The following is a 24,434-nucleotide window of genomic DNA, read 5'->3' as shown; positions in this document are numbered from 1 at the left end:
CTAAGGGTGGATAGGTGTTCACTATTCCCTGTCACATAGGCACTGTCACCATATATCTCTGTATGTGCACGGCCCTGTGTGTGCATGCGAGTGGTGACGGAAGCCTTTCCATGGGTCGTTCTGTGTCGCATCGGGCTGTGTGTGCGAGCTCGGCATTCTTGAGACGGAGAGCGTATAAGAGATGTCTTAAAACTAGCAGAACGCCCTCCCGTCCTGTCGACTAGGTGACGATAAGACCTTGGGTACCCTGCCCAAGGCGCGGGAGGCCCAGCGCAACTACTAGGTGAGGTACCTGACGCATCATGTAGATGGGCCATGCAGAGAGATGGGGAGAAGTAGTCGGGCTTCACGTGTGATGCGTAGATGGGCAGGTAGCTATGAGGTAGGTAGCTATGTAGGTACTACCTATGTAGTACGATCCCGTCGCCCCTCGGATGGATTTAAGCTAGGCACGGCCCCTTCTGGCCCGTCGATTAGCTAGGTATCTTCCGAATCACAACCCCCCTCCCCATATAAACCCACGCATGCATATAAAACCAGAACGTGTCGGGTTCACCTACTGGATCAGCTTGTCCCCATGCGGCGATGTGCCAAGACCGAAACCTCGTGTTATCGCCAGAGCACACTGCAAGTATGCACCCAACCGGCGGATCCGCACTTCTGGGCGCCGTGCCAGGTCGGCCCTCGGGCAACTAGAGACGGCGTGAAACGAGACGAAGCGGACGGCGAGAGTTGAGTTTACACAATTCGATGGCTTCGCGACGAGGAGAACCCATGCGCCGGGGAAGTATCCTTCGAAAGAAATTACTCCGGTGACGAGACATATAAGGACAGAATGGAAGTGTACATAATTACGGAGCGTCTGCTGGGTGATACCCCTGGCCCCGTCTATAGACATCAGTAAGGCAGGTCGGTCAGGTACGGCTACGTCTTCAGATGAAGACAGCACCTCTCTCTCCTCGGTCAGACGGCCTCCCTATCCATCCGCCTCGCCATCCACCTCGCCAATAACTATGCCAGCATGCGCCCCACCAACCACCATAGGAACCGCTCTCGAACCGTGACCGTGGTGGCTCTTCTTCAGTCGTCGTCCTCGACTCGGGCACGTTTCGGCTGTCTAGACTCTCCTTCCTGCAGCCCGTAGCCTCTCTTCGACGACGAGCTCTGGTCGACCTCGGCCATAAATTTGTCCATCTGGAATGGATCGTTGCCCGCGCCATCCTTCTCAAACTGCACCGGTCCTTCTCGCACCTGTTTGGGTTGTGGTTCGAATTAGTCAGCGTAAATAGGTACCGGAATGGGAGCAGCACTGACCTCAGCATCGCCGGCCCCCTTGAACGTCCCCTTGCCTAGGACCTCGCCAAAGCGGCTCGTCTTCTGGATCTTGGCCATTTCCCGGTCTCCCGCCCCTTCGTCGTCGTACTCGTCCGTGTTCTGGCTCGGACGGTATATACTACTAATCGCATCTTGCGCTGCGAATAGCGGCTTGTCGTACGGGTTGTCCTCGTTGATGCCGCTGTCGAAACCGCTGGATTGGTTAAACAAACGTGAGTCGTACATGGATTCGGCCTGCTGCGTCGGTCTTGCCAGCCCCAGAGCGATCTTCTCCGAGATGTCGCGGTTTTGCTCTCGTGCCATGACCTGGATTCGCCTTTCCGCGCCCATGCGAGACTGGCGAAGTTTCCGCTCCTCTTCCCGGCGCCTCTCTTGACGCGCCTTTTCTCTCTCCCGAACCTCCGACGAGTCGCTGTCCGAGCCTGAATCGGAGTGGCTGTAGCTACGTGACCGCGATCGGGAATCGCGCGATGTGCGAGAGTCCCGGCGTTTGGAGGCGCCTGCACGTTCTTCTCGGGCTTTCTGCGCAAGCATCCGTAGGTTTTCTTCCTTCTGTGCCTTCTCCTTTTCCGCAAGCCTCTGTTGCATGAGCGCTCGCTGTCGGACTTCTTCGCGAGCGTGTCGGTCCGCCATAAATAGTGCTTCAGAGAACTGCGCAAACTTGTCGTTGATAGTCACATCTTGCAACCCTCTACCATCCGCAGCCAATCGCTTGTCCAAAGGAACTGTGAATCCCTTGGGATTCTTCCAGTTAGATACCGGGGGCGGGATCTTCCACATCTCCTGATCTTCGGCGGTCAACTTCCGTGGCGGCGAGTGCATGATGGGCGGTGGTGGACTAGGAGGCCCTCGAGGAATCTTCTTGTGCTTAAACTTGGGCGGCTCCACTGTAGAGTATCAAGTTAGTAAACAACCTCTCTTAAGGATCTCTGGTGCCGTAGCGTGTCCGTTGCCCGACACTTATCGTTCCTATACGCGCCCCGTGGCATGGAATACAGCAGTCCCTAGGATATACGTACTGGGATCCCTCTGCCTTTCTACGATCTTCATGATGCGATCCTGCTTCTTCGAGTTGTCTCCCATCTGATTCGCCGGCGTGTAGCGCACAAACGTGGGATCCTTCCGCTGACCGATGTTGACATTCTTAGGCTTCTGAGCCGCCACAGCGCCGCTGACGAGCGCGGCGAGCGCATTCTTCGTCCGTTCTGTCGTTTCCGCCACCTGCTCCTCGCTCGGCCGGTCCAGGGTGATCTCGCCTGCATCTGCGCGTTGCCGGAGCGGTATCAGGTCCTTAAATGACGAGTGGATTATCCTTCCCTCACTATGGCCCTGTTTCGCGATCGCGTCGTATTTCACCTTGCCAGTAGCGTCAACTTGGATGGCTAGTGCATTGCTTGTACTGGATTCCTTCCCCATTGACAGAGGGTACTGGGCGACGGGTACTTCGGGGAACGCGCCACCATCGCCGAAATCCTCCTGGCCTCGCGGACGCCATCCTCTTCGTTGCCCATACGGCGGTGGGCCGGTTCTTCGGAGAACAATCTGCGACTCGTCAATTTGGCCGGCTCCAACAATTCTCGGTCCGCGTTGTTGGGCGTACGCCGGGATTTCTTCGTCCTCGCCCGTGTACTTAGGCTTCGGCAGGGCAGCTGCCAGAGAAGCAGCCATCTCGAGTAGCGGCGTCGATGTTGTCGAAGGTTGAGGTGGAAGGATTTTTAGATGAAGATGATGGACGAGACGCGAGTGGTGTGCAGGTACGGGATGGTACATGAGGGTGAAATCGCTACCAAAAACTTCGGCGCATGGGCAACTCAAGCTTAGGTACGTACTGATTTTAACTGTGGCTGGGGTCGACTACGCCACAGATTACATAAGGGACCCTTGCAACTATGAATGATGCTGTCTAGATCTGTCACGAATTCACTCCACCGTACTACGACTTAGGTAGGCTGTTGGACATGAAAAATCCCGTAACAGATAAATTTTTATATTCGTAAATGTTTCTTATCACTTGCTCATGGAAGGAAGTCATGGCTATAGGTCAGCTCAAAAATCCCACCCTGTTTTGCCTTCAATGATATATACATAATGTGTTGGCTACCCACACCACGCCCACCGGTGTTCCAATACGCCGCAAAACCCGTCCATCCGTGATGCTTCGAATCCATTTACACGTAGCCTTTCCGTGCGCCCTAAGGACAAAATTAGCGCAGATCTCAGCCTGGCCCGACTCGGTACCTACCTGGAAGAAGAATCGAACAACGAAGACCTGTAGACCGCCCATGCAAACCACCATGGCGCATTGGACCAAGCTGAAGTTAACGATTCGAGACTCGGTGCTTCGGACGGTGCTGAAGTTCCTGTTCTCTCGCGTCCTGAAGTACTTCTGATTCCGCGCGATGGTTGACAATTGGCCTGAGATCTTATATATAGATTCTTCGAGGACGGTGGTCTGCTCCGGAGTCGATCCTTGCTTAGATGGGAGCTGAGCGCGCTCTTCATCTTCGACCTGCAGACGAGGGGTCAGAACACAGATTTGGGTATGCGGTTCTCGCCAACAAGGGGAATACGCACGGAAATCTCGAAATCGACGAATTTCTCCGAGTAGGTGCTCATGTCATTATCGAAACAGAACTTGTATTCTCCGACATCGTTGGCCGTGAAGACGAAATCGCCCTGGCGCTCCTTCTCCCCATCCAAAATGACCTTGCCTCCAGGGCCGGTCACCTCGTAGTTGATGTCGAAAGAGCCCCCGGATTGCACCTGAAGCGAGGAGAGCCGGTTAGCCTAGGCCACGAGTACGGAGATGCGCAGAGACGTACAGCGAAGTAGAATGCGACCTTGGCGCCTTGCTTCTCTGGGGCGGCAAAAAAGCAGGCCTTCTCGTTGGCAGAGATCTTGTAAGTTAAAGCGGTAGCAGACACCAGGGATGCGAGGCAGGCGAAGAGCCCGACCGAGTAAAGCGTGGACTTCATTGTTGTGTTGTTTCGCACAACTTAGGATTACGAAGCTTGTCAGGATTTCTGGACAGCTTGTCGCGAGAGGCTTCAGGTGCACATCCACCAACCGCAACGCCCAGGCGTTCTGCTCCTTGGGACGCTAGATGGCGCGGATTATTTTTCGGCCCGTGCGTCCGTTCGTTCATGAGGGTACGTACGTGTAGATGGATGAGTACATCGGATGGGACCCATCGGGTCCGACCTGCCGACCTTGGATCCGCCTTATTGGATCGACGCAGGTGTGGGGCCGGGCGACTTGGTACCAGGTACCTATTCAGCAGGTTTCGTCGAGGTAACGACCCGGGACAATGTAGGTAGGTACCTAGGTAGGTAATCAGGATGCTCTAATTGGATCGATAACACGATGCCAAGATATTTCCGCGCTCGCTCTCCGCCGAGGTGCTCCCTCCATGACGCCCGGTATGTTGCTAGCTTGGAAGATGTTGTCATGACGCCCAGGTGTCGTAGTACCTGTTGGTTGTCGTCCGTCGAAGCTCCAGCCACGCAATGCGCATGTAGCTGATCGTTGTCGTCACATCCCAAATCTGCACCGAACATCTGCCCACAAACAACCGGGAGCTTGCGACGTAGCCTACCTAAACCTCCTCTTATCATCTACATTCCTACATCCAGAAAAAAAAAGAGCATCGGATCTCCAGCCTGATCAGGTACCTAGATGGCTTCCGTTTCTCATGCCCGGTCCGTGACGCCGTTCTAGGGCATTCAGCTGCTGAGACTACTGAGACCACTATCCCGTTTCGCTTCTTCCTATCATTTACTTGTCTTCTGACCTCTAGGCTATCCTCTCATCGACACACCCTCCCTGCTCCAGCCTGGCGAGGCCCTGACGAACAGCTCTTTGAACCCGCGGCCAGGACCCAGCTGCTTCCCCCTTTGCGCCCATCTATTCAAGTTGCTATCCCGAAAAGTCGACGTCGTTGACGATGGAGAAACCTACCACTCATATCGCGGCGATCACGTCCGCAGCTATTAGAATTACTTCCTTTATTTTCCTTCGATACGTAAGAGCTACCCCCCCTTACGTCTGCCATCTCTTTCGCTAATACGGGTTAGGCCGCCGTACCCGTAAGTCGCCGCGAGCCTTGCGATCCTCGCCCGCGCCGCCTCCCTCACACTGATATGCGCCTATAGCCTTTTATTCCGTTAATATACACCCTCTTCGTAATCTACGCCCCAACTTTCATCTCGAGCTACATGACCGAATCCCGATACGCGCTTATCGACTCAGCCAACGTCGAAGTGAGGGAAGAAGTGGTAAACCAGGATGATATTGCCGATGGAAATGCAAACGGGCCCGTTGTAGTTGAGGAGGTTGACGTAGAGGAGATCGCAACAGTCGTGCCCAGAGAACCGAGTCCTATCGTCACCCTGCTAAAGGGAATCCCGAGCCCCAACAGCCTTCTCCTGACCGTCTTCACATTCCTAATCAATATTGCGTGTGTCTTGATGGTCACCGACATGGTCTACTCGCCCGCGCGATTCCATCCCAGCCATGACCTCTCGTTCGCCCGCGTCGGGTACGTTTCGGACACGGAGGCGAAGTTGTTGATTAGGGAGCCGGACCAGTCCAAGATGCCTATTACGGTTCGGATTCATATCAAGGATGCCAAGCCGCCGTTTGACAATCCTCTTTGGCAGACCGTTGGCGGCGTAAGCCGTACCACCAACGAAACCGATTATACTGCAGTGGTCAGCTTTCCCCTGAGCCACTCTAAGCAGCGTGTGTACGAGTGGACCACCTCGAACAACCACTCGGGCGAATTCACAGCCGCCCCAAAGCCGGGGACCATGCCGGACCTATTCGATGGCAAATTTACTTTCGTGTCTACTTCGTGCATCGTTCCTCGACTTCCCTACAACCCGATGGACCACCCCTTAGCTTTCCCCGGCATGAAACACCTGGCTAAGGTTCTGCCGAACTTGGGCGCCCAATTCATGTTATTCCTCGGCGATTTTATCTACATCGACGTGCCTAAACGGTTTGGCGACTCCATCGAGGACTACCGTCAGAAGTACCGCCAAGTCTACGCCTCTCCCGACTGGCCCGCCGTAGGCCAAAACCTCAGCTGGATTCACGTGCTTGACGACCACGAGATCTCTAACGACTGGGACTCGAACTCGACTGGCATATATCAAGCGGCTGCGGACCCGTGGCATCATTATCAAACCAAGGTTAACCCCCCGCCCGCGAAGAGGGCCGGAAGCTCAGGTCTCCTGCCTCGTAAGGAAGCAAGTTACTTCTCGTTTACGCAGGGCCCAGCCAGCTTCTTCATGCTCGACACTCGGACCTATCGCTCTAAGAATTCCGAGCCGTTCGATAGTCCGAACAAGACGATGCTCGGTGAGACGCAACTTGGAGATCTACTCGACTGGCTTCACCGCCCCGAACTCAAGGGAGTGAAGTGGAAGATTATTGCCAGCTCCGTCCCATTCACCAAGAATTGGCGGGTGAACACCCGCGACACTTGGGGTGGATTCCTTTCCGAGCGTCGAAAGATTTTAGAAGCAATGTGGGACGCCGGTAACCTCGGAGTCGGTGTCGTGATTCTGTCCGGTGATCGACACGAGTTTGGCGCGACTGCTTTTCCGCCGCCCAAGGACAGCGAGTGGACTGAGGCCGTTACAGTCCACGAATTCTCCGCAAGCCCTCTAAATCAGTTCTATTCGCCCATCGGCACCTATAAACAGACAGACGACGAGGATGTTAAGCTCCAGTAAGTTATATGAGGATATTCGCACGCGTAGTGGGCGGATGTACTAACGTGGGCAGATACATAAATGTGGGCAACTCCAAGTTTGGCGCCGTCACCATCGAGAAGCAAGCGGAGAGCGAGCAGAGCCGTCTAAACTATACCATATATATCGACGGCGTGGATAAGTGGAATACAGTGATCTTGTCCCCGCCGCCATTGCAGCCCGTCAGGACCGCAACCTCCCTCTGGAACAGGCTCCTCGGTGTCTGAGCACCGTATTCTCAACGTATAATATATATAGGGCCCTGACTATCGCCACGCTGTGGAGCGTACACACAGAAGGTAGGCGCGCTGAATATCGAGGCAAAGATGATAATTCAGAAGTTGGGCCTATTTCCAGTTTCTTTTTTTTTTTTTTCAACATGACGATACCCGTCCTCATGGTGGTGTGGTGCCTGTGCAGCAGGTCACGATCTTTAGAATTCCTAGACTCAAGATGCTCAACTCCTGTTTTTGCTTATGGCTTGACTCTCTTACATAGCATCATCGCCTCCCCTTCGCGTCCACTTCCTCCGTGCTACCCCTCTTCTCCTCACTCCGTGCCAAACGCCAGCCGTAGCCGTACCTACTACTGTCCTCGTATGTCCCGTAACGCCAGTCTTCTGATACACCCTAGCCGCTACTGCAGCAGCAGGTGTTGTTGTTAGTACCAACACTTACCCCGCGCAGCCCCGCACTCGTCGCTAGCGAGCCCAGCCACGAAGCCTGCGTGGCACTGCTCTTGCGCGGCGGGACCCACTCCGGCGGCAGCTCGTCCCGGCCGCGGCTCGGATCGGCGTAGAAGGAGAGGCAGGGGTATAGGCAGTGCGAGTAGAGGTATGAGCAGTGTGGGTAGGCATGGCACCAGCGGCAGCCATGGAACCCCGCGTGTCCGCGGGCGCGCCGCGGGGGCGCGGCGACTGGTTGTGGTGGTGAGAGCGGGGGCGAGGGTGAGACAGACGCCGAAGAGTAGAGCGAAGAGGAGGGCGAAGAAAAAGGAGAGTAAGAGAGCGAGGAAGACGGGGAGGGAGAAAGATGGCCGTAGCGGCGCGGTTGCGTGGGTTCCGAGGGCGGGGAGGGGTGAGGAGGTGTCTCGCTAGGCGCGTGCTTCGTATCCTCTGCTTCTTCTTCCTCTTCTTCTTCTCCTTCTCCTTCCCCTCTTCCTTCCCCGTCATGTTCGTCCGCAGCTGCCGCTACCGCTGCCGCCGCGAGACCCGTTGAGAAACCGGGGGTAGACCGTTCATGCTTGCGCTTCCTCCGCAGGGCCTGGAAGCGCTGGGCAGACGGCAAGGAGCAGCGGTCTCCTTCACTGTTTCCGGCGACACTCTTGGCAGCGGGGCATGGCGGTTTCGGCATGGAGGGGGTCCTAGGGAGGCTCCCTCTCGCACGAGCGAACGAGGTCCTGTTCCCCTTTTTCCCGGGTCCGCGCCGTCCTCGTCTAACGTGAAGGCAATTATATTTCGACAATCCGTCTATGTTTTGTCCGGGGATGTTCTCTGGCATTGTGTTCTTGTTCACGACGTGGCGCAGGCTCCGTCCCCCGATTTTAGCCGCCCGTATTTCCTTCGCTGTCATGCACGGGAGGTTCTTGTAGGAAATCTCGTCGGCGAGTTCCAGCAACCGGTCGTGCTCTATGCGCGCCACGAAGGCGCGGCATTGTCCCATTTCCGGCTCCAGCCATCCTGCTCGCGGAGACGCAGTTGGCGCCCGGAGTGATGGGGGCGGGACCTCAACCCTAGTTCCGTTGAGCTCCTGATGGTTTGCCATGGTGTCATGTGTTGATTGGGAACGCCCCTGATGGCCGGGCGGCGCATTATCCACGGGCGGGCGGCACGGGGCTCGCGAGTTCACGGTCATCCCAGCGACGCGATGCCCGGACAACACCGGGTGTTGTGTCAACGGGTGCAGTGTGTCCTTTCGACAGTCAGATAGACACTCTTATTATAGGGGCGAAGGCGGGAATAGGGGAGGGATTTGCTGCAGCGCTCACTCAGCGAAGCCCTAAAAATTACTAGATACTTACTCCTCCATCCGAAGACAACCTCGACCTTGGTTCGCCCATGCCGTTTGAGGACCGGCTAGGTGAGCGAGGTTCTTCTTCTCCCTCCTCCATTATTGTACCCTCAGTAGGGGTATAAGAAGGGCGGCGCTGTTGAGACGTATTGGTTGTTCGTCCAGGGCCCCTTTGGCTTGGGGTGTAATTTGGTCCCGACTGATCACTTATCACTATGGATGGGGGTGCCTGGGGCTGCTGTCCATGAGTCTGCCCCCCCAACCGCTGCCGCTGCTGGTACTGCCTTTCTTGCGATGGTTGTCGGATTGGAGGAACCTCACCGCCCTCTGACCTAGCCGGGTATCCCTCTGTGTCCGAGGGATCGGCCCTTTCAGCTCTGATGTGACTATCACGGCGACATGCGAATCTTTTAGCAGCGTTTTTTTTATCTCGGAGTTGTTGACCCAACCTCTTGGTCTTCGCTTTCCAGTAACTGTTCTCTGGGGGACGGTCACCGGCATGTTGGCCCTTCGTCGGGGGTGGGAAATGCTTCTTATGGTAGAGATACGCGCCCCCTATACTGAAGAGAAGAAGGAAGAGAGCGACGAGGATGGACACCACAATCGTCCCCTCGTGAGGCATAGGCTTGTCAAAAGCAAGAGTCGCAATCAAGACGGCGCCAACAGCGAAGGCTATAAGGAGCGCACCATATAAGGGGACGAGTTTGTAAGTGAAGTAGCGCACGCAAGTGGTGGTTCTCGAACGGCGACTAGGCCCGGCATGGCCTCGTTCCAGGTCAATCCGATGCGCTCTCTCTGGTGATACCGTGGCCATGTCGGTATATGTCTAGGCAGGAGCTAGCTCGCCAGGGACAGCCAGTCTCAACACGCTTGAAATCTCTCGGGGTATATAATCGATTCCATGTCGGATGCCTCCCGAACCGTTGCGTCTGTTCTATGAGCATGTCGCACGTTGGGAACCATCTCGACGGCACGGAATAAAGACAAGCGCCAATAGTATGAGAACGTAGTAGAATCACTAATCTCTGCGCAACAGAGACAATCGCGCGCTCACTCCTGGTCGCCATTGTCAATATGCTCGGATCAAGGGGAAGGACGCTGTAGGCTAACACGGGTTGTAAAAGCAGTAGCAGGTAGCTTGAAGGTTCTTCGGTCGAGAGCCCAGGTCAGACTTAACCCTACCTAGGTAATTAATGCCTACAGCATATTTAAGAGAGAGCGCCGATTAGGGATAAGGAAACTCACGAAAGCAACTTGCTTCCTCGCGTATTCTTACGATACCTTGTATATATGCCTAGGCATTCATATAAGAAGGTAGGTAGTTATAATATCAAAATGCCTGAACTTTTTCCGTTGTGAGAATGCGGAGTCGAGTTTAGGTACCTAACCCACTAAGGTTAGGTACCTGTTAGCCAAGTTTAGGAGGTACCTACATTAGTCAAAATTTAGTTAGGTACCCAATTTCGGGTACAATGGGTGAGTTGGCATTGGAGCGGGTTTCACTTATAGGTACCTAAGGTAATACCTGCCTAGAGACCTTGACCTGCCCTCAGCACCTTAGGTACCTAAGGTGCGCTACGAGGTACCTAGCTGTGCAGGTACAACGGCTGGCCGGCGAGTTGATGGGTCGATAATCGATCACGCCCTCGGCTCGCCAGAAAGCTTCTTCTTCGAATGCTCTCAACCGCCACTACCTATCACCTTCCTACTACACGATCCCTTCCACTGCCCAATAGTCTGGTTCTGTATTGGGACCTTCGCAGCTTCACTGTTCCTATAGGCCGATATGTCTTCCAAACTGGGCCTCGGACAGGACATGTCCACATACGCCCGCCGTATTATGAGGTCTGTGATCGAGTAGAGCCCCCCTTGGCCGAGGATCGTTGTTGACGATTCTTTACAGGCGGGCATCCGGCTTTCATCCCAACTGGAGTTATTCCGTGCAACTGCACCTAAGGACCCTGGCCACGACCGCGGTGAAGCCTCTCGTCTCAAGCTCGCCTGGCCAACTCAAGTTCTCCTACCAGGACGCCGTTGGCGATGCTAAGCGGACCTCCCTGTAAGTAGATAGTTCCAAATTGAGCATTGCTGCTGAGGCCTTGCTGGTAACACCATGAAAGCCCCAATATCTGGCTACGGTACGTGGATCCCGCCCGAGAGCCGGCGTGCACGGGCTTCGCGACTCACGTTGCAAAGTGACAATTGCCGGTGTACCAGCTGCGTCCATCAGGATACTATGCAGAGAAACTTCAACACGTTCGAGGCGAGTAGAGCGTGGCCGTCTCTTCGATAATCCAATAATCTGTGTGCTAAAGCAGAATTAGATCCCCGAAGATATCCAACCTTCGCACGTCCAAGCGAACGAAGACGGGGTCAGGATTCGGTGTAAGACTCTGTGATTCCCGGACGGCGCTAGGAAGCACCGTAGGCTCACTCGCACAGGGTCCGCGGACGCTCACGAAAGCTTTTACCCCTGGGACTTCCTCGAGTTTTATCTAAAGTCTGACAAGAGAGCGCCGGAGCCTGTCGAGTACGTTTTACCAGATGTGACCCTTCCTCGACCCTTACTTACACCCCCTAGAGTAAGGTATTTTGGCGCAGAGGGAACGCAAAATCCTTCCTCAGCTTGGCCGCCGTCCTTGCAATACAAGGACATCGTAGCAAACGAAGTCGACACGGTTGGCCGCTTGACAGATTTCATCGTGGGTGATCTCTCACTCCGCTTGAGGATAAGACGTTCATTCTCACTAGCGTACCTAGAAACGCGATGGTTTCGCCTTTGTGGCGGGCGTACCAACCGAGTCCGCCTCTTTCACCGAGAAGCTTCTGGAAAAGATTGCTTTTATCAGGCAGACGCATTACGGTGGCTTCTACGATTTTATCCCGGACTTGGCACTTGCGGACACGGCCTATACCAACATAGCCTTGGGCGCGCATACTGACACCACTTACTTTACCGATCCGGCTGGATTGCAGGCGTTCCATCTTCTCTCGCATACAGACCCCAGCACCAAGGACGGCGGGAGCTCGAATCTAGGAGGGCAATCACTGCTTGTGGATGGATTCTACGCTGCCAGTATTTTAAGAGCCGAGGACCCCAAGGCATTCGAGGTGCTGAGTAGAGTCAAGCTACCTTGGCATGCCAGCGGCAACAAGGGAATCACAATTTCTCCTGATAAGTTGTATCCGGTCCTCGAAATAGACGAAAATACCGGGGACATCCACCGGGTTAGGTGGAATAATGATGATCGTGGAGTAGTCCCTTTCGACTCCGAATACTCACCGGCGGAATGGTACAGGGCCGCAAGGGTGTGGAACAACATTCTGACGAGGCCTTCTATGGAATACTGGTTCCAGCTCAAGCCGGGCAACCTAGTGGGTAAGCATGAATGGTACTCAGTATAACGAAGATTCCTACTTACATACCCTCTTCTAGTGTTTGACAACTGGCGGGTCCTCCATGGCAGAAGCGCCTTTACCGGAGTACGACGGATATGTGGCGGCTACAGTTAGTTTCATGCTTTCGTCAAGTTCGCGCCGGCACCGCTTTTCTATGCTAATGTTTCGTGTCTACGCCTCTAGTTAACCGGGATGATTTTATCTCAAGATGGAGAAATACTAACTACCCCCGGCAAGAGATCCTCAAGCGCGTTATAGGCTAGCATATTGCATTCGACGAAATTGGGAGAATACGCCACCCCCCCCCCCATTCGACTGCATAGCCGAGCTGCATGTGCCACGATGAGCGTCATTGCGGAATACATGACCGACATAACCATCGTTGGCTTTCTCTTCGCCTCCACTTCGTCTTCGAGAGATAAGCAGAGCCTATCCAACATGCCTGTAGGAGCTACGTCCGGCTTCATGCCCTCCATTCTTGATACTCTGTAGGAACCAATAGGAACTGATTTAGGACACCATACGTATATAAGTTTCATTCTCTCTCTCTCTCTCTCTCTCTCTCTCTATATATATATATATATATATATTACATACACACACCTATATTATATCTGTGTGTGTGTGGCGGGGGGGGTGTCGGTAGCTCACAGGGTCGGCATAGGCAGGTCCTTAGCCGTCGAATGGGTTGGCGTTGGCGCGCCAACTTGGTTTCATCGGGCTTCACCGGTACCGATATCCTAAACTTCATCCCCGGCGAGGCTATGAATTTCACGAAGGGCAAGATTGCGATGGGGTATGTGACGTCTTCTCTTGCCGCTCTCTGAGCTTAGTCCTGACTTGCATATTTGTAGGTATGTAGGCGAGCCCGGGGAGCTTAAGGGTACCTATCTATACCTACCTACTAGGTTAGGTAGTTCCTCAGATGCTTCGTGTCACACAACCGGCATCGGCATCAATCGACAGTGGCCACTGTACCACTTAGGCAACCCGGATGGGAGCTTCGTTGGAGCAGCTTGTCTTATCTTGCTCCGATGCCCTTTCATGCCCCTTTCCGGCCCTCATGGTGGGGGTAGGGCCGGTCATATATGTCTCGGGTTCTGTTAGAACACTCGTGCTCAGATGACGAGTTCTTTTTTCTTTAAACAATATCGAGTGTCAATCTTCATGAACTAATTCCGGTCCTCTCCGATTTCAACGAGGAACAGGAACGACACGAACCGTTCTACCTGAGCTCGCCACGAAGCTGATTTAACGTGATCAAGACATACCAATACTATCGGATTTACACAGTGCCTGCAAACCAGAAAATCGACAGGTAGGTATCTCGAAAGGGCTTGCTTACAGATGAGGGATGCTGGTGTTATTGGCGGTAAGTGCATACCGGTATTACGGTCTACCAATACCTACCTAGGTACCCCAGAAGTGAGGTAGGTATGCACTTAGCCGATGTAGGGAAACAAAGAATGTGGCATCGGGGGTGGGTGATGATGCATGGGCAGGCTGTTCACTGAACCTAACCTCGTGTAGGACCTGCGCCCTCCCCGCCAGGCTTCCTGGCTAGCGGCTCAGGCTGAGCGGGTTGCTTGCGGAACCCGGCAGACCCTCTCTAGGGAGGCTATGCACATAGGAGGTAGGCATGTATAGTACCTAGAGGTACGTATGCAGGTATAGCAATACACCAGGACCACCCCAAACCTAGCACGTGCAGGCGGCAACTCTCACCGTATCTTCGTACTCGCTAGGTACCTTCCCCCACCACGGTGCCATCCAGGGCTCGAGGTACCCAACCTCCGGCGGCGTGGCGCAAAGATACGAGACGGTATTAGGAAAGCTACTTAGGTACGGCCCCAGCGAGCTATAGCGCAGCTGGGCTAAGACATATCTTGGTACGGGGTTGGCAGCGCAGATTGGGCGGACGTCCATCCATTAGCTTCCGGTCCGATTCGTGCCTTGCCATCCGTCCCTCTAAATCTGCCTTTCCTCATCACCCCGAGCCTGACATTCCTAAGCAAGCAAGCCTCTGCTAAGTCCTTGACCCTTTTTTCCTCTACTTATCTCGTCGTCTCCGTTGCTTGCCTTCGCCCTCCCCCTACTTTCCTCCCTTACCTACCTATTAGCCTGCCTGCCTACTTGCTCCTCTCCACATTCGACACCCTGAGCACCGCCCAGCGCGCGATCCCCATAGATCGTCGAGCTGACTGTTGCCTTCGCCAACGTCTTGGGTACTCCTATCCCGCTCGACTGTTGCTACTGGACGCTGCCAGCCCTACGAGTCCCCCGTAGCCGAAGGCGCATCATCGCCCACCATGGAAGCCGGCGACGACCAGGCGCCCCTCCCTCCCTCTGTGGAGAGACAGCGCAACATCCAGGTCGACAATGCCATCCGCGCTATCAAGGAGAAGAAGCCGCTCCCGGAGATCGACTTTAGCATCCACACCATGGAGGATGGCACGCAAGTCAGCACGATGGAACGGGTCTGCAAAGGTATGTCTCCGCCCGTCTACCTCTCCGTCTACCTCTCCGTCTATCCCCCCACGCGGCCAAATACGCTCGCGCCTGTATGCGTGTGTGTATACATATATATGCCCTGTCTTGTCATCTCTCCTTTCTCGCCTACCCCGCCATTTGGAGAATAGGGCGAGGAGGAAAAGAAATAAAAAAGGAAGACTGACCAACCGACCAACCAACCACGGTAGATGTCCAGGCGCCCGCTACATTCAAGCCCACCGACGAGCAGTTCTTCCACGACGAAACTCGTACCAAGCCTGACATCGCCTTCCTGAAGCAGCACTTCTACCGCGAGGGCCGGCTGACGGACGAACAAGCCTTATGGATTATCAAGACGGGCACCGAGCTCTTGCGGAGCGAACCTAACCTGCTCGAGATGGATGCCCCGATAACTGTGTGTGGCGATGTCCACGGTCAATACTACGACTTGATGAAGCTTTTCGAAGTTGGTGGGGACCCGGCCGAAACTAGATATCTCTTCCTCGGCGACTATGTTGATCGAGGCTATTTTAGCATTGAATGCGTGCTATACCTGTGGTCGCTCAAGATTCACTACCCGAAGACGCTCTGGCTCCTGCGTGGGAACCACGAGTGCCGTCATCTTACCGACTACTTCACGTTTAAGCTCGAATGCAAGCACAAGTACTCTGAGGCTATCTACGAAGCATGCATGGAATCGTTCTGCTCCCTCCCGCTCGCTGCTGTCATGAACAAGCAATTCCTCTGCATCCACGGGGGGCTGAGCCCCGAGCTACACACGCTGGATGACCTGAAAAATGTAGGCCTTCGCACAACATCCTTCGATTCTGCCGTCGCCGCGGGCTATAAGTAGGCACTAATACGAACGAATGAAAAATAAAACAGATTGACCGGTTCCGGGAGCCACCAACTCAAGGTTTGATGTGCGACATCCTCTGGGCCGATCCTCTGGAAGATTTCGGCCAGGAGAAAACCAATGAGTACTTCATGCATAACCACGTGCGCGGTTGCTCATATTTTTTCTCCTATCCCGCAGCGTGCGCGTTTCTAGAGAAAAATAACCTCCTCTCCATCATCCGAGCCCACGAGGCGCAAGATGCTGGATACCGGATGTACCGCAAGACGAGGACTACAGGCTTCCCGAGCGTCATGACCATCTTCTCTGCACCTAACTACCTCGACGTCTATAACAACAAGGCGGCGGTGCTCAAGTACGAGAATAACGTGATGAACATCAGGCAGTTCAACTGCACGCCGCACCCGTACTGGCTTCCCAACTTTATGGACGTCTTCACCTGGTCGTTGCCTTTCGTAGGCGAGAAGATTACTGATATGCTGATCGCCATATTGAGCACCTGCTCCGAGGAGGAGCTCAAGGAGGAAACGCCCATGTCTGCATCGCCAGGTCCACAGTCGCCTCCGCTCACCGGACCCTTCGCGGATCCGGAGTCGATCGAGTATAAGCGACGAGCTATCAAGAACAAGATCTTGGCCATCGGCAGGCTGTCGAGAGTATTCCAGGTACTGCGAGAGGAGTCGGAGAAGGTCACGGAGCTCAAGACTGTTTCCGGCGGACGGCTACCGGCAGGAACTCTAATGCTGGGAGCCGAGGGAATCAAGAACGCTATCACGACGTTCGAGGATGCCAGGAAAGTCGACATACAAAACGAAAGACTGCCGCCAAGTCACGAAGAAGTGGTGAGAGTACAGGAGGAAGAACGACAGCAGGCGCTGGAGCGAGCCTCTCGGGAGGCCGATAACGATAAGAAGCTACAGACTCTATCTAGGAGGCTCAGCACGTGAGTGTCATAATTTGCCCGCCCCGTGGCTGTTCTCCACTAACGTCTAGCTAGCGACCGGAAGCGTTGATGCGGCCCGGGGAGACAACACAATCTAAGCGTTCAAATAGCAACTGGCTATCGAGTCGATGTTTCCGTTTATCGCAGCGGTGCTGGCTAGTTTAGTTGTCTTGGCCTAGTAGATCCAAACATCCTGTCGAGGTTAGCATTTTGGCGGTGCTTTGAGTCGTTGTCGGTCGAGTCTAGAGGTGGATCCTTTCGAGGCGCAAAGAGGAGGCCCCCCGGAAAGGATGGGTTCGAGCAAGAGAAAAGAAAACAGTTTCAGGGACTGTTTGCTTATGTAGGCGAAAACTACGTGTACGGTGAAGAAACGGTGTGTCGCATACGATACCGGGTAGACCGTTAATGAAAACCGAGCTAGACGCCTTGAGATATGGTGCTAGCCTTCCGAACACGCTATGCTACTTGCTCTTTGTTGTGCTATGCTCTCTACGTCACGGCCTCAATAACGCTTTCGTGTCATCGACTTACTAGTACATGTTGGCTTTCCGTTGTGGACGGAGCACAGGTCGTATCGTGTTGTAGGCCTTGCAGTTTACCATAGCTATGGGCAATTATTATCAGTCAGACACGCATACCTATCGCTCCCCCTTCTGCCGGCGTAACCAGCCGGCCTTGTTTTCGTGCCCCCATATCGCACTCGTAATCAGCTAAGTACGCGCCGAGCCATAACGCGGCAAGTATCGAAACCTAAACGGAACTGGTAGACGGACGTGCGATCTACCTCACTCTACTCCCCCCTTTTCTTCCCTCCCTATTTTCCTTTCCCTTCCTGGCTGTCCCAAGCAGCAGGAGGGGGTCGAGGCTCAGAAGATGGCGAGGACGTTGGGCGGGCTCGCGACGCCGCCGGGGACGTTGCAGGGCTCGCTCGCGACGAAGAAGCTCCAGCGGCGCTCGGCGCGGCAGTGGGCGGCGAGGGCCTCGAGGTCGAAGAGCTCGCCGACGGGACAGCCCCAGCCGGCGAGGAGGATCTCGTGGAGGGCGTGGCCGGCGAGGGCGGGGTCGGCGTCGGGGTCGACCGAAGGAGAAGAGGCGGCGGCAGCGGAGGCGGAGGGCCAGGACTCGAAGGAGGGCTGGTCGCCGGCGACGGCCGCGAAGGTGGACCAGAGCCAGCGCAGGAGGGCGGCGGAGCGCGCGACGCCGCCGAAGCGGTGGGGGACGACGGCGCGGTGCGCGGCGAGCTCGTCGGGCGTGAGCGCGGCGTATGCGGCCGCGAAGCCGGTCCGCACGAACAGGATGTCGCCGAACCGCGGCGCCGTGCCCTGCGCCGCCAGGCAGGCCAGCAGGTCCTCGAGCGGGATCGAGGTCTGTGCCAGCGGCGAGAAGGCGGCCGCGCTGGCGGACGGCGGGGACGGCGCGCCCGTGCGCCACCCGTGGTAGTCGACTAGGATGCCGCGCCCCACGATGCCTTGCTCGGCCCAGGCTGTTGGCGGAGGTAGGTTCGTCAGCCGGCTACCTAGTTCTATTTGTATCCTTCGTCTATATATGTATATGTTCAGGCGGGGTGCCCTGGCACAGAGCGTTGAAGTTCATAGAAGGAGAGGAGAAGAGAGAGGGAGGGAACGCACCGTGAATGCCGTTAACAGTGGAGCCGGGGCCGTGGATGTCCTCCTGGGTGACGCCGTTGTAGAAGAGGGCCTCGCGCTGGTAGGCGTAGTGGCGCAGGCCGTCCCACTGGGTGGCGACCTGAGAATTGAAGGACCAGACGTCGTCGTTGACGACGCGCGGGTCCTTGCGGATTAACTCCTGGTGGAAGGCCTGCCGCGAGAAGAAGGACCGCCCCGACTGCTGCGAGTTGAGCGGCCAGTTGAGCGAGATCCTACTCCAACAAACCCCGCATCACGCGTCAGCTCCGATGGACGATGCTTCTGTCAGAGAAGGGAGGGAGGAGGGGAGCGAGAGGCACGAGAAGGGGGGTTCATGCGTACCTACGCCCCGTCCGGATCTCACTCTTGGCGGCGGCGGCGACCCGCTCATCAGTCAGCCGGTTGAGGGTGCCGAGCTCGTCCTTGTCGCCGTACAGCCCCCATGCCGAGAGGTGGGGATCCCCCTTCCGCAGCGGGAGGTCGTCGAAGTCCGGGATCCCGTTTTCGTTGAGCTTGAACCCGGGGACCGGCGGGGCCATGGTGATGATAACGACGATAGAGATACAGGAAGGTATACCTATAGTTATTCTCTTCGGTTGATACGTCGGACGCAGGGAACCGGCTACGCCTATGCTGATGTGTCCGGGCGCTGGATTCTTTAGATGCACCTAAGTTTCTGAGCGGAAGAAGACACCGTTCTCATCTCGTAGTATTGCTTGGCGACGTGAAGGAAACTTGACGTCAGAAGATCGATCGAGCTCCTTTTATGTAGGATCAGCCGACTGTAGACTGGGGTAGGACGGCGAACTAGTAGTGCTACGATCGCACAATCGACCTCCGGCCACGGACAGTGTGGAGTGTGAGGGCATATCCGACCCGATTACTCGCCAGTCCCGCCATTTTTCCCTTCCCACTTTTTACTTGCACCGACGATAGCGGCACGGAGAGTATCGCATCGAGTCAGAAAAGCTCCCGCCTCTTCTAGTACTCGGGCGAATTCCGCGCGGTCGGGAATGCATGTTTGTTACTATCCCCCCCCCACGATGGTGACCCCTGGTGCCTGTGCCTCCGCCCCGGGAATGGGTGAGCGGCCGGTTGAATTGCGATGCTTCCCCACAATGGCGGCAGTGCGGCCGATGGCTCGATGTCTAGTTCGCTGCGCGGGTCAATATAGAGCGAACCTCTCCGTCGGTGGAGGAGGGTTACTATCGTGTTAATGCTAGATACGTGCACACACACACACACACACACACAACACACCGATCCACATACCACCCTACACTCATTATAATCGTACATGGATACGGTAGTTGGGATGAGGGTGATTTTTGACGAGAGATGTGAAGATTCCATATTTCATTCCATGCCATCCGAACGAATAGTAGGAATAGTGTTAGGCGTATGAATTGGTGCCTTCTCAGCGCGCGCCCTTCCTACGATCGACGTTTATAGGCGACAAGTTTACGAGGGGAGATGGTAGGACGTAATGCACTTGTTCTGGTTCAACGGGCACCCGTGCGATGGAATAATACTCGCTCTCCCCTTTTGTCAAACGTCTGCACCGAGAATCGCGCAACGAGCTACTGGAGATGCCGTAAGGGTGACGCTCGATGTCGTCGGAGACCGGGAGGGTTCTGGAAAGGAGGGGCATTGCAGCAGCTCGAGGCGACGACTGGTCCGATACAAGGGATGGAGTATAGGTCGTTCTCTGGGGTTGTGGCGAAGGAGATGGACGATGAGCTCGGAAACAGTTGGTGATGAGGTGGAAGTCAGAGAGGTTAGTGAAGGTGGATATAACTAGGGGTTTATCGGGATTTTGGAGAGACGCCGCTGGGTACCTACCTCTACCTACCTACCTACCTACCTACCTACCTAGGATAGGATGCAGATGTCAAGCCCAGCGGCTTAGGAGGTACCTACGGTCTGCCTTAACTACCTACACCACCTGCCTGTAATATGGCCTATCTATAGGTACCCACTACCCCAGCAGGCACCTAGCATCATAAGAAACTTACGGTAGGTAGGTAACCACCTATAGGTATAATGCTATTCGTCGATAGGCTACCTAGGTAGGCAACCAATCAACCCCGTCCGCAAAGGTGTTGATCCAACTTGGCTCTACCTCCTCGCTCCGCACTCCCATCCCCTCTCCGCCTATTTCTTTGTTGATGTGAACCGCTTGCCCTGTTCCGCGAGAAACAACCTACCTAGTTATCTACAGCTTGCTAGGCAACAGTTGTGTGCCTTAACCCGGACCTGTTCAGAGGCAGAGGCCTTACGAGACCAACTTCCAACCCCAGTCTAACTCCAGCAATGCCCGCGGCCCAGGATCACGGCGCGGGGTCGACACCCCCGACCGTCGGCACTACCACAGACCTGCCGCCGGTGCGGGCGTGCCTGTTCGACATGGACGGGCTGCTCATCAACACCGAGGACCTGTACACGCTATGCAGCGACATAGTCCTGGAGCGGCACGGGCGGCCGCGTCTGCCCTGGTCCGTCAAGGCGCGCATGATGGGCGTGCCCGGGTCCGCTAACGGCGACACTTTCCACGAGTGGGCACGGCTGCCTATCTCGCGGGAGCAGTACCAGGCGGAGCAGCTCGAGCAGCACCACATCCACTTTCCGGAGTGTGAGCCGCTGCCGGGCGTTGCCGCGCTCCTCACTCATCTCAGCGGCGACTGCCGGAACACGCGCGGACTTCCCGTCGAGATCGGGCTCGCATCAAGCAGTTCCCGCCTCAACTACGACATGAAGACATCGCGGCCGGCGACGCGCGCCGTGATCGAGCTCATCCCCGCCGCGCACCGCGTCCTTGGTGACGATCCGCGGATCCAGACCGGCCGCGGCAAGCCCGCGCCTGACATCTACCTCGTCGCGCTGCAGTCCATCAACGCGACGCGCCCCGAGGGCACTGCCGAGATCGCGCCCGAGGAGTGCCTCGTCTTCGAGGACAGCGTGCTCGGCGTCGAGGCGGGCCGCCGCGCCGGCATGAGGGTCGTGTGGGTCCCGCATCCTGGTCTCGCCGCCGAGCTCAAGGGCAAGGAGAAGGAGGTGCTTGCGGGGAGGACAGACACGCTCTCAATTGGCGACGACGAGAAGCGCGGCGCGATCGACGATGGTTGGGCCGAGCAGCTACCAAGCCTCGAGAACTTCCCCTACGAGAGATACGGCATCGTTGCTCCAACATAAACCTCCCCCCTTTTCTCCCCCCCCCCCCTCTTTTCGATTCATGCCCTCGAAAGGAAAGAAGCGAATGCGAAACGCATCCGGTGTTAGACGGCGGAACATGGACACATGGATAAGAACTAGACAGAAACGTATAGAGGGATAGATTTCAACAATGGTTCCAAGACTCCGCCGGTATCCGGTGGAGGACTGGCGGGGTGTAGAACTACCTAGCGACTTGGTCGCATTAGGTGTATCCAATTCAACCGCAGCATCGCCTGCTGCTCAACTAAGATACTTGCAAGGGCCTTAGTCAATTGCTATTGGGGAGTGGCATGGGAAAATGCTCCCCCACTTCGATATGTCTCTCTGCCGAATAATACCTAAGTCTATACTGGGCGCGGTCTTGTGTAAGATACATAAAGGGGCTCACGACTCGCCATAATATTGTCTGACCCTCTATGAAATTCAGTTTTAAGGACCGACTTAACATTCTGAACTTTCCGATATTCGTTTCAGGGCGGGAGAAAGAGAAGCAACATGGCATCTGAAGTCGCAAAGCTCGAGCTTCTGTCCAGTCTAGGTGTCGTCTACCGAGACGTCCTACCCAATCCACCGCGAGACTGCACGCCGGACGAGATCCCGGTCATCGACCTGGCCCCCATGTTCTCTGATGAGCTTAGTGACCGTCAGCAAGTTGCCGCCAGCCTCAGGGCGGCGGCGACGAACTACGGATTCTTCTACATCAAGAACCACGGCATCGCCCCGGGGACTATCGCGCGGTGCAGGGAGCAGGCGATCACCTTCATGCGGCAGCCCCAGGAGAAGAAGGACCTCGTTGATTCTCATGTGCACAGCAAGTACTACAACGGCTACCTCGGGCTAAAGAAATCGCGCATCTCCCGTACCGAGAGCGTCGACGTCCGCGAGTCCTTCTCGTTCCGCTATTCCCCCGAGCTCGACCCGGAGCATCCGCAGAGCATCTCCGATATCACCGAGGAAGTGAAACCTTGGATCCGCGGCGAAGACTTTGTGGTGCGTACCCATACTCTTACTACTTTCTCGGCCCGAACCCTTCGCGCCCACATCCCCCTTACCCTGGGACAGTATACCTATGTTTCATCTAGGTACATTTATACATAAAGCTCGCCGTCCTGTCTACGGCGTGGGGGTTTAAGCTGGAACCGGATTCCCCTTTGCTAACTTGTACTTGGCATCTCGTAGTGGGAGGGCACAGCTCATCTTCCGCGCTTCAAGGAGGACTGCCTCGCGTACTGGGGGAGCTGCTTGAAGCTAGCTAGGAAGCTGGTCAGAGTGTTTGCTCTTTCGCTAGGATTGCCAGAAGATTATTGGGACGACAAAGTCACGTATCCCGGGGCTGACGGCGTCTTTAATTATTACCGACCACGAACGACCGACGAGGCCGAAAACAACTTCGTGGGCCTAGGGAGCCACACGGACTTGCAGCTATTCACACTCTTATGGCAAGACAGCGTGGGTGGCTTGCAAGTGCTATCCAGGGAGGGACAATGGCTTAGGGTGAGCCGAGAAGGATTGGATTGAGATAAACTAGTTGATATGTTAACGTTCGACCTACTAAAGGCACCTCCGATCGAGGGGACTTTCGTAGTCAATATCGGCGACTTCATGATGCGGCTTTGCAACGACATTTACGTATCCAATGTCCACAGGGTCACGAATGAGTCCACTGCCGAACGCGTTTCCATGCCGTTCTTCTTCGGTACGCACACCACCCTCTAATTGTCTTGTCCTATCGTATGTGCTTATTGACTAACTTACAATCTCCTAGGCCTCAATTTCAACTGCGTCGAAGGCGTCGTACCTTCGTGTACTTCGGAGTCGAATCCGGCCAAGTATGAGCCGATATCGTGTGGTGACTGTAAGTACCCACGCGTCTTCGCTGAGAATATTCGGGCTGACACGCTCCCAGGGTGTCAGCTGAGATTTGGCCGGCAGAGGGAAGAATTTCTCAAGAGGGAAGAGGCGAAGAAGGCGCTGGAGCCTAGTGCAACTGTGATCGTTGCATGACGGAGGGAGAATTGCGTAGTACCTGTCAATTTCGCCGCCTTCTCGTCTCTTCCCCTTTCCGTTTGAGCATCACTTTCCGTCTTACTTCATAGCACTTTTTGGACGAGCTCCAGCAGGTCGAAGAACACCTCGCGGTCGCGCTTGAGGGTTGGGAAGCCGAGCGAGACGACCAGCGTGCGGCGTTCGTCCGGGTTTTTCCTCAGGATGAAGCTCGCGATCTGGACGGCGTACAGCTGGCCGAGGGCCTCACGCTCTTCCCCGCCACCGCCTAGTAGCGTCTTGGGAGTTAGATGCGACATCGGTAGCAGGCTGTCATTTACCAGAGCCATGTCGACGCTGGCTGATGACGGCGCCGAGAGCGGCACTTGGATCTGTAGTGAAGTTGATTAGCATTTCAGATTTAGACGTTTATCTGAGTCTCGAGAGTGTGTATGTACCCATTGGGACAATCTTCCTTCCTGTGACAATGTGACGATTATCTTGTCGAAAAAGAACGTAGCGCCGGCCTTGGTAGGGACTCCATCTATAGGGCCAGTATCGTGTTTGAGCCGAGCCGGGTATGGGGCTTCGATTACTTGGGAGGCATCCATAGTTGCTAAGCCTGACGGCCCCAATTATCTAGGAAGATACTGTCCTAGTCAACCAAGCTGAAGCGGGCCAAGGTATATGTCGACGTCGAAATTTTGGTGCTTTCCTGTGGTGTCGACGATGTCCAGGTAGGAGGTACCTAAGGTATGTAATTGGGTACCTGACGGCTCGCTGCATTGATAATTAGATAATCGT

At 55.4% G+C, this 24,434-nt stretch overlaps 11 protein-coding genes across 11 annotated transcripts; 6 read left to right on the top strand and 5 right to left on the bottom strand.

Moving 5' to 3' along the window:
* Positions 1-370: 370 nt before the first annotated feature.
* GGS23DRAFT_559889 (SKIP/SNW domain-containing protein) lies at positions 371-3,139 on the bottom strand. Its single transcript, XM_051515845.1, has 3 exons — positions 2,355-3,139; positions 1,315-2,222; positions 371-1,251 (listed from the first exon to the last, which is right to left on the bottom strand). Exons 1-3 carry the CDS (start codon positions 3,103-3,105, stop codon positions 1,081-1,083), a joined length of 1,830 nt encoding a protein of 609 aa, XP_051374289.1. The 5' UTR covers positions 3,106-3,139; the 3' UTR covers positions 371-1,080.
* Positions 3,140-3,302: 163 nt separating this feature from the next.
* On the bottom strand, positions 3,303-4,456 carry GGS23DRAFT_559887 (emp24/gp25L/p24 family/GOLD-domain-containing protein). The gene is made up of 4 exons (XM_051515844.1): positions 4,158-4,456; positions 3,910-4,098; positions 3,578-3,844; positions 3,303-3,527 (listed from the first exon to the last, which is right to left on the bottom strand). Exons 1-4 carry the CDS (start codon positions 4,308-4,310, stop codon positions 3,504-3,506), a joined length of 633 nt encoding a protein of 210 aa, XP_051374288.1. The 5' UTR covers positions 4,311-4,456; the 3' UTR covers positions 3,303-3,503.
* Positions 4,457-5,223: 767 nt separating this feature from the next.
* GGS23DRAFT_433785 (alkaline phosphatase family protein) lies at positions 5,224-7,519 on the top strand. The gene is made up of 3 exons (XM_051513874.1): positions 5,224-5,356; positions 5,409-7,069; positions 7,126-7,519. Exons 2-3 carry the CDS (start codon positions 5,550-5,552, stop codon positions 7,316-7,318), a joined length of 1,713 nt encoding a protein of 570 aa, XP_051374287.1. The 5' UTR covers positions 5,224-5,356; positions 5,409-5,549; the 3' UTR covers positions 7,319-7,519.
* An 86-nt stretch (positions 7,520-7,605) lies between these two features.
* Positions 7,606-10,428, bottom strand: GGS23DRAFT_433817 (uncharacterized protein). The gene is made up of 3 exons (XM_051513875.1): positions 10,346-10,428; positions 9,111-10,278; positions 7,606-9,001 (listed from the first exon to the last, which is right to left on the bottom strand). The coding sequence occupies exons 2-3, from the start codon at positions 9,912-9,914 to the stop codon at positions 7,721-7,723; spliced, it is 2,085 nt and encodes a 694-aa protein (XP_051374286.1). The 5' UTR covers positions 9,915-10,278; positions 10,346-10,428; the 3' UTR covers positions 7,606-7,720.
* Positions 10,429-10,680: 252 nt separating this feature from the next.
* GGS23DRAFT_433438 (Trimethyllysine dioxygenase) lies at positions 10,681-12,900 on the top strand. The gene is made up of 10 exons (XM_051513871.1): positions 10,681-10,945; positions 11,004-11,159; positions 11,221-11,238; positions 11,297-11,363; positions 11,425-11,485; positions 11,543-11,630; positions 11,682-11,802; positions 11,861-12,479; positions 12,537-12,608; positions 12,683-12,900. The coding sequence occupies exons 1-10, from the start codon at positions 10,887-10,889 to the stop codon at positions 12,760-12,762; spliced, it is 1,341 nt and encodes a 446-aa protein (XP_051374285.1). The 5' UTR covers positions 10,681-10,886; the 3' UTR covers positions 12,763-12,900.
* Positions 12,901-13,118: 218 nt separating this feature from the next.
* On the top strand, positions 13,119-13,639 carry GGS23DRAFT_433452 (uncharacterized protein). Its single transcript, XM_051513872.1, has 2 exons — positions 13,119-13,295; positions 13,354-13,639. Exons 1-2 carry the CDS (start codon positions 13,183-13,185, stop codon positions 13,604-13,606), a joined length of 366 nt encoding a protein of 121 aa, XP_051374284.1. The 5' UTR covers positions 13,119-13,182; the 3' UTR covers positions 13,607-13,639.
* A 1,169-nt stretch (positions 13,640-14,808) lies between these two features.
* On the top strand, positions 14,809-16,792 carry GGS23DRAFT_604050 (Serine/threonine-protein phosphatase 2B catalytic subunit; the record flags this gene model as incomplete). The annotated part of the gene is made up of 3 exons (XM_051519556.1): positions 14,809-14,986; positions 15,199-15,788; positions 15,875-16,792. The coding sequence occupies 3 exons, from the start codon at positions 14,809-14,811 to the stop codon at positions 16,790-16,792; spliced, it is 1,686 nt and encodes a 561-aa protein (XP_051374283.1).
* Positions 16,793-17,523: 731 nt separating this feature from the next.
* GGS23DRAFT_433656 (uncharacterized protein) lies at positions 17,524-19,194 on the bottom strand. The gene is made up of 3 exons (XM_051513873.1): positions 18,777-19,194; positions 18,417-18,667; positions 17,524-18,271 (listed from the first exon to the last, which is right to left on the bottom strand). Exons 1-3 carry the CDS (start codon positions 18,971-18,973, stop codon positions 17,655-17,657), a joined length of 1,065 nt encoding a protein of 354 aa, XP_051374282.1. The 5' UTR covers positions 18,974-19,194; the 3' UTR covers positions 17,524-17,654.
* A 1,276-nt stretch (positions 19,195-20,470) lies between these two features.
* On the top strand, positions 20,471-21,884 carry GGS23DRAFT_433379 (HAD-like protein). Its single transcript, XM_051513869.1, has one exon. It carries the CDS (start codon positions 20,748-20,750, stop codon positions 21,624-21,626), a length of 879 nt encoding a protein of 292 aa, XP_051374281.1. The 5' UTR covers positions 20,471-20,747; the 3' UTR covers positions 21,627-21,884.
* On the top strand, positions 21,885-23,694 carry GGS23DRAFT_433390 (Clavaminate synthase-like protein). Its single transcript, XM_051513870.1, has 5 exons — positions 21,885-22,637; positions 22,827-23,141; positions 23,205-23,343; positions 23,413-23,502; positions 23,554-23,694. Exons 1-5 carry the CDS (start codon positions 22,143-22,145, stop codon positions 23,649-23,651), a joined length of 1,137 nt encoding a protein of 378 aa, XP_051374280.1. The 5' UTR covers positions 21,885-22,142; the 3' UTR covers positions 23,652-23,694.
* A 43-nt stretch (positions 23,695-23,737) lies between these two features.
* GGS23DRAFT_595086 (uncharacterized protein) lies at positions 23,738-24,241 on the bottom strand (the record flags this gene model as incomplete). The annotated part of the gene is made up of 2 exons (XM_051518260.1): positions 23,738-24,022; positions 24,089-24,241. 2 exons carry the CDS (start codon positions 24,239-24,241, stop codon positions 23,738-23,740), a joined length of 438 nt encoding a protein of 145 aa, XP_051374279.1.
* Positions 24,242-24,434: the final 193 nt, after the last annotated feature.

This window comes from Durotheca rogersii (assembly GCF_024521655.1).
Source record: "Durotheca rogersii strain YMJ 92031201 chromosome Unknown GGS23scaffold_5, whole genome shotgun sequence".
NCBI classification, from domain to species: domain Eukaryota; kingdom Fungi; phylum Ascomycota; class Sordariomycetes; order Xylariales; family Xylariaceae; genus Durotheca; species Durotheca rogersii.
This window is presented reverse-complemented; position numbering and strand designations above follow the sequence as displayed.

Excerpts from the sequence above, each read along its gene's own strand:
- GGS23DRAFT_433817 (XM_051513875.1), bottom strand. The coding sequence starts at position 9,914 with ATGGCCACGGTATCACCAGAGAGAGCGCATCGGATTGACCTGGAACGA. Across the intron at positions 9,002-9,110 it reads GGTTGTCTTCGGATGGAGGA|GACACACTGCACCCGTTGAC; the intron begins GTAAGTATCTAG and ends GACTGTCGAAAG.
- GGS23DRAFT_433785 (XM_051513874.1), top strand. The coding sequence starts at position 5,550 with ATGACCGAATCCCGATACGCGCTTATCGACTCAGCCAACGTCGAAGTG. Across the intron at positions 7,070-7,125 it reads GACGAGGATGTTAAGCTCCA|ATACATAAATGTGGGCAACT; the intron begins GTAAGTTATATG and ends TAACGTGGGCAG.
- GGS23DRAFT_433656 (XM_051513873.1), bottom strand. The coding sequence starts at position 18,973 with ATGGCCCCGCCGGTCCCCGGGTTCAAGCTCAACGAAAACGGGATCCCG. Across the intron at positions 18,668-18,776 it reads GAGATCCGGACGGGGCGTAG|GATCTCGCTCAACTGGCCGC; the intron begins GTACGCATGAAC and ends TTGTTGGAGTAG. Across the intron at positions 18,272-18,416 it reads CACTGTTAACGGCATTCACG|CCTGGGCCGAGCAAGGCATC; the intron begins GTGCGTTCCCTC and ends CTCCGCCAACAG.
- GGS23DRAFT_559887 (XM_051515844.1), bottom strand. The coding sequence starts at position 4,310 with ATGAAGTCCACGCTTTACTCGGTCGGGCTCTTCGCCTGCCTCGCATCC. Across the intron at positions 4,099-4,157 it reads AGGTCGCATTCTACTTCGCT|GTGCAATCCGGGGGCTCTTT; the intron begins GTACGTCTCTGC and ends TCCTCGCTTCAG. Across the intron at positions 3,845-3,909 it reads TCGTCGATTTCGAGATTTCC|GTCGAAGATGAAGAGCGCGC; the intron begins GTGCGTATTCCC and ends CCTCGTCTGCAG.
- GGS23DRAFT_559889 (XM_051515845.1), bottom strand. The coding sequence starts at position 3,105 with ATGTACCATCCCGTACCTGCACACCACTCGCGTCTCGTCCATCATCTT. Across the intron at positions 2,223-2,354 it reads AGAAAGGCAGAGGGATCCCA|TGGAGCCGCCCAAGTTTAAG; the intron begins GTACGTATATCC and ends GATACTCTACAG. Across the intron at positions 1,252-1,314 it reads AGGGGGCCGGCGATGCTGAG|GTGCGAGAAGGACCGGTGCA; the intron begins GTCAGTGCTGCT and ends CAACCCAAACAG.
- GGS23DRAFT_433438 (XM_051513871.1), top strand. The coding sequence starts at position 10,887 with ATGTCTTCCAAACTGGGCCTCGGACAGGACATGTCCACATACGCCCGC. Across the intron at positions 10,946-11,003 it reads TACGCCCGCCGTATTATGAG|GCGGGCATCCGGCTTTCATC; the intron begins GTCTGTGATCGA and ends GATTCTTTACAG. Across the intron at positions 11,486-11,542 it reads AGACGGGGTCAGGATTCGGT|GGTCCGCGGACGCTCACGAA; the intron begins GTAAGACTCTGT and ends TCACTCGCACAG.
- GGS23DRAFT_433452 (XM_051513872.1), top strand. The coding sequence starts at position 13,183 with ATGGGTTGGCGTTGGCGCGCCAACTTGGTTTCATCGGGCTTCACCGGT. Across the intron at positions 13,296-13,353 it reads AAGGGCAAGATTGCGATGGG|GTATGTAGGCGAGCCCGGGG; the intron begins GTATGTGACGTC and ends GCATATTTGTAG.
- GGS23DRAFT_433390 (XM_051513870.1), top strand. The coding sequence starts at position 22,143 with ATGGCATCTGAAGTCGCAAAGCTCGAGCTTCTGTCCAGTCTAGGTGTC. Across the intron at positions 22,638-22,826 it reads TCCGCGGCGAAGACTTTGTG|TGGGAGGGCACAGCTCATCT; the intron begins GTGCGTACCCAT and ends GGCATCTCGTAG. Across the intron at positions 23,503-23,553 it reads GCCGATATCGTGTGGTGACT|GGTGTCAGCTGAGATTTGGC; the intron begins GTAAGTACCCAC and ends ACACGCTCCCAG.
- GGS23DRAFT_433379 (XM_051513869.1), top strand. The coding sequence starts at position 20,748 with ATGCCCGCGGCCCAGGATCACGGCGCGGGGTCGACACCCCCGACCGTC.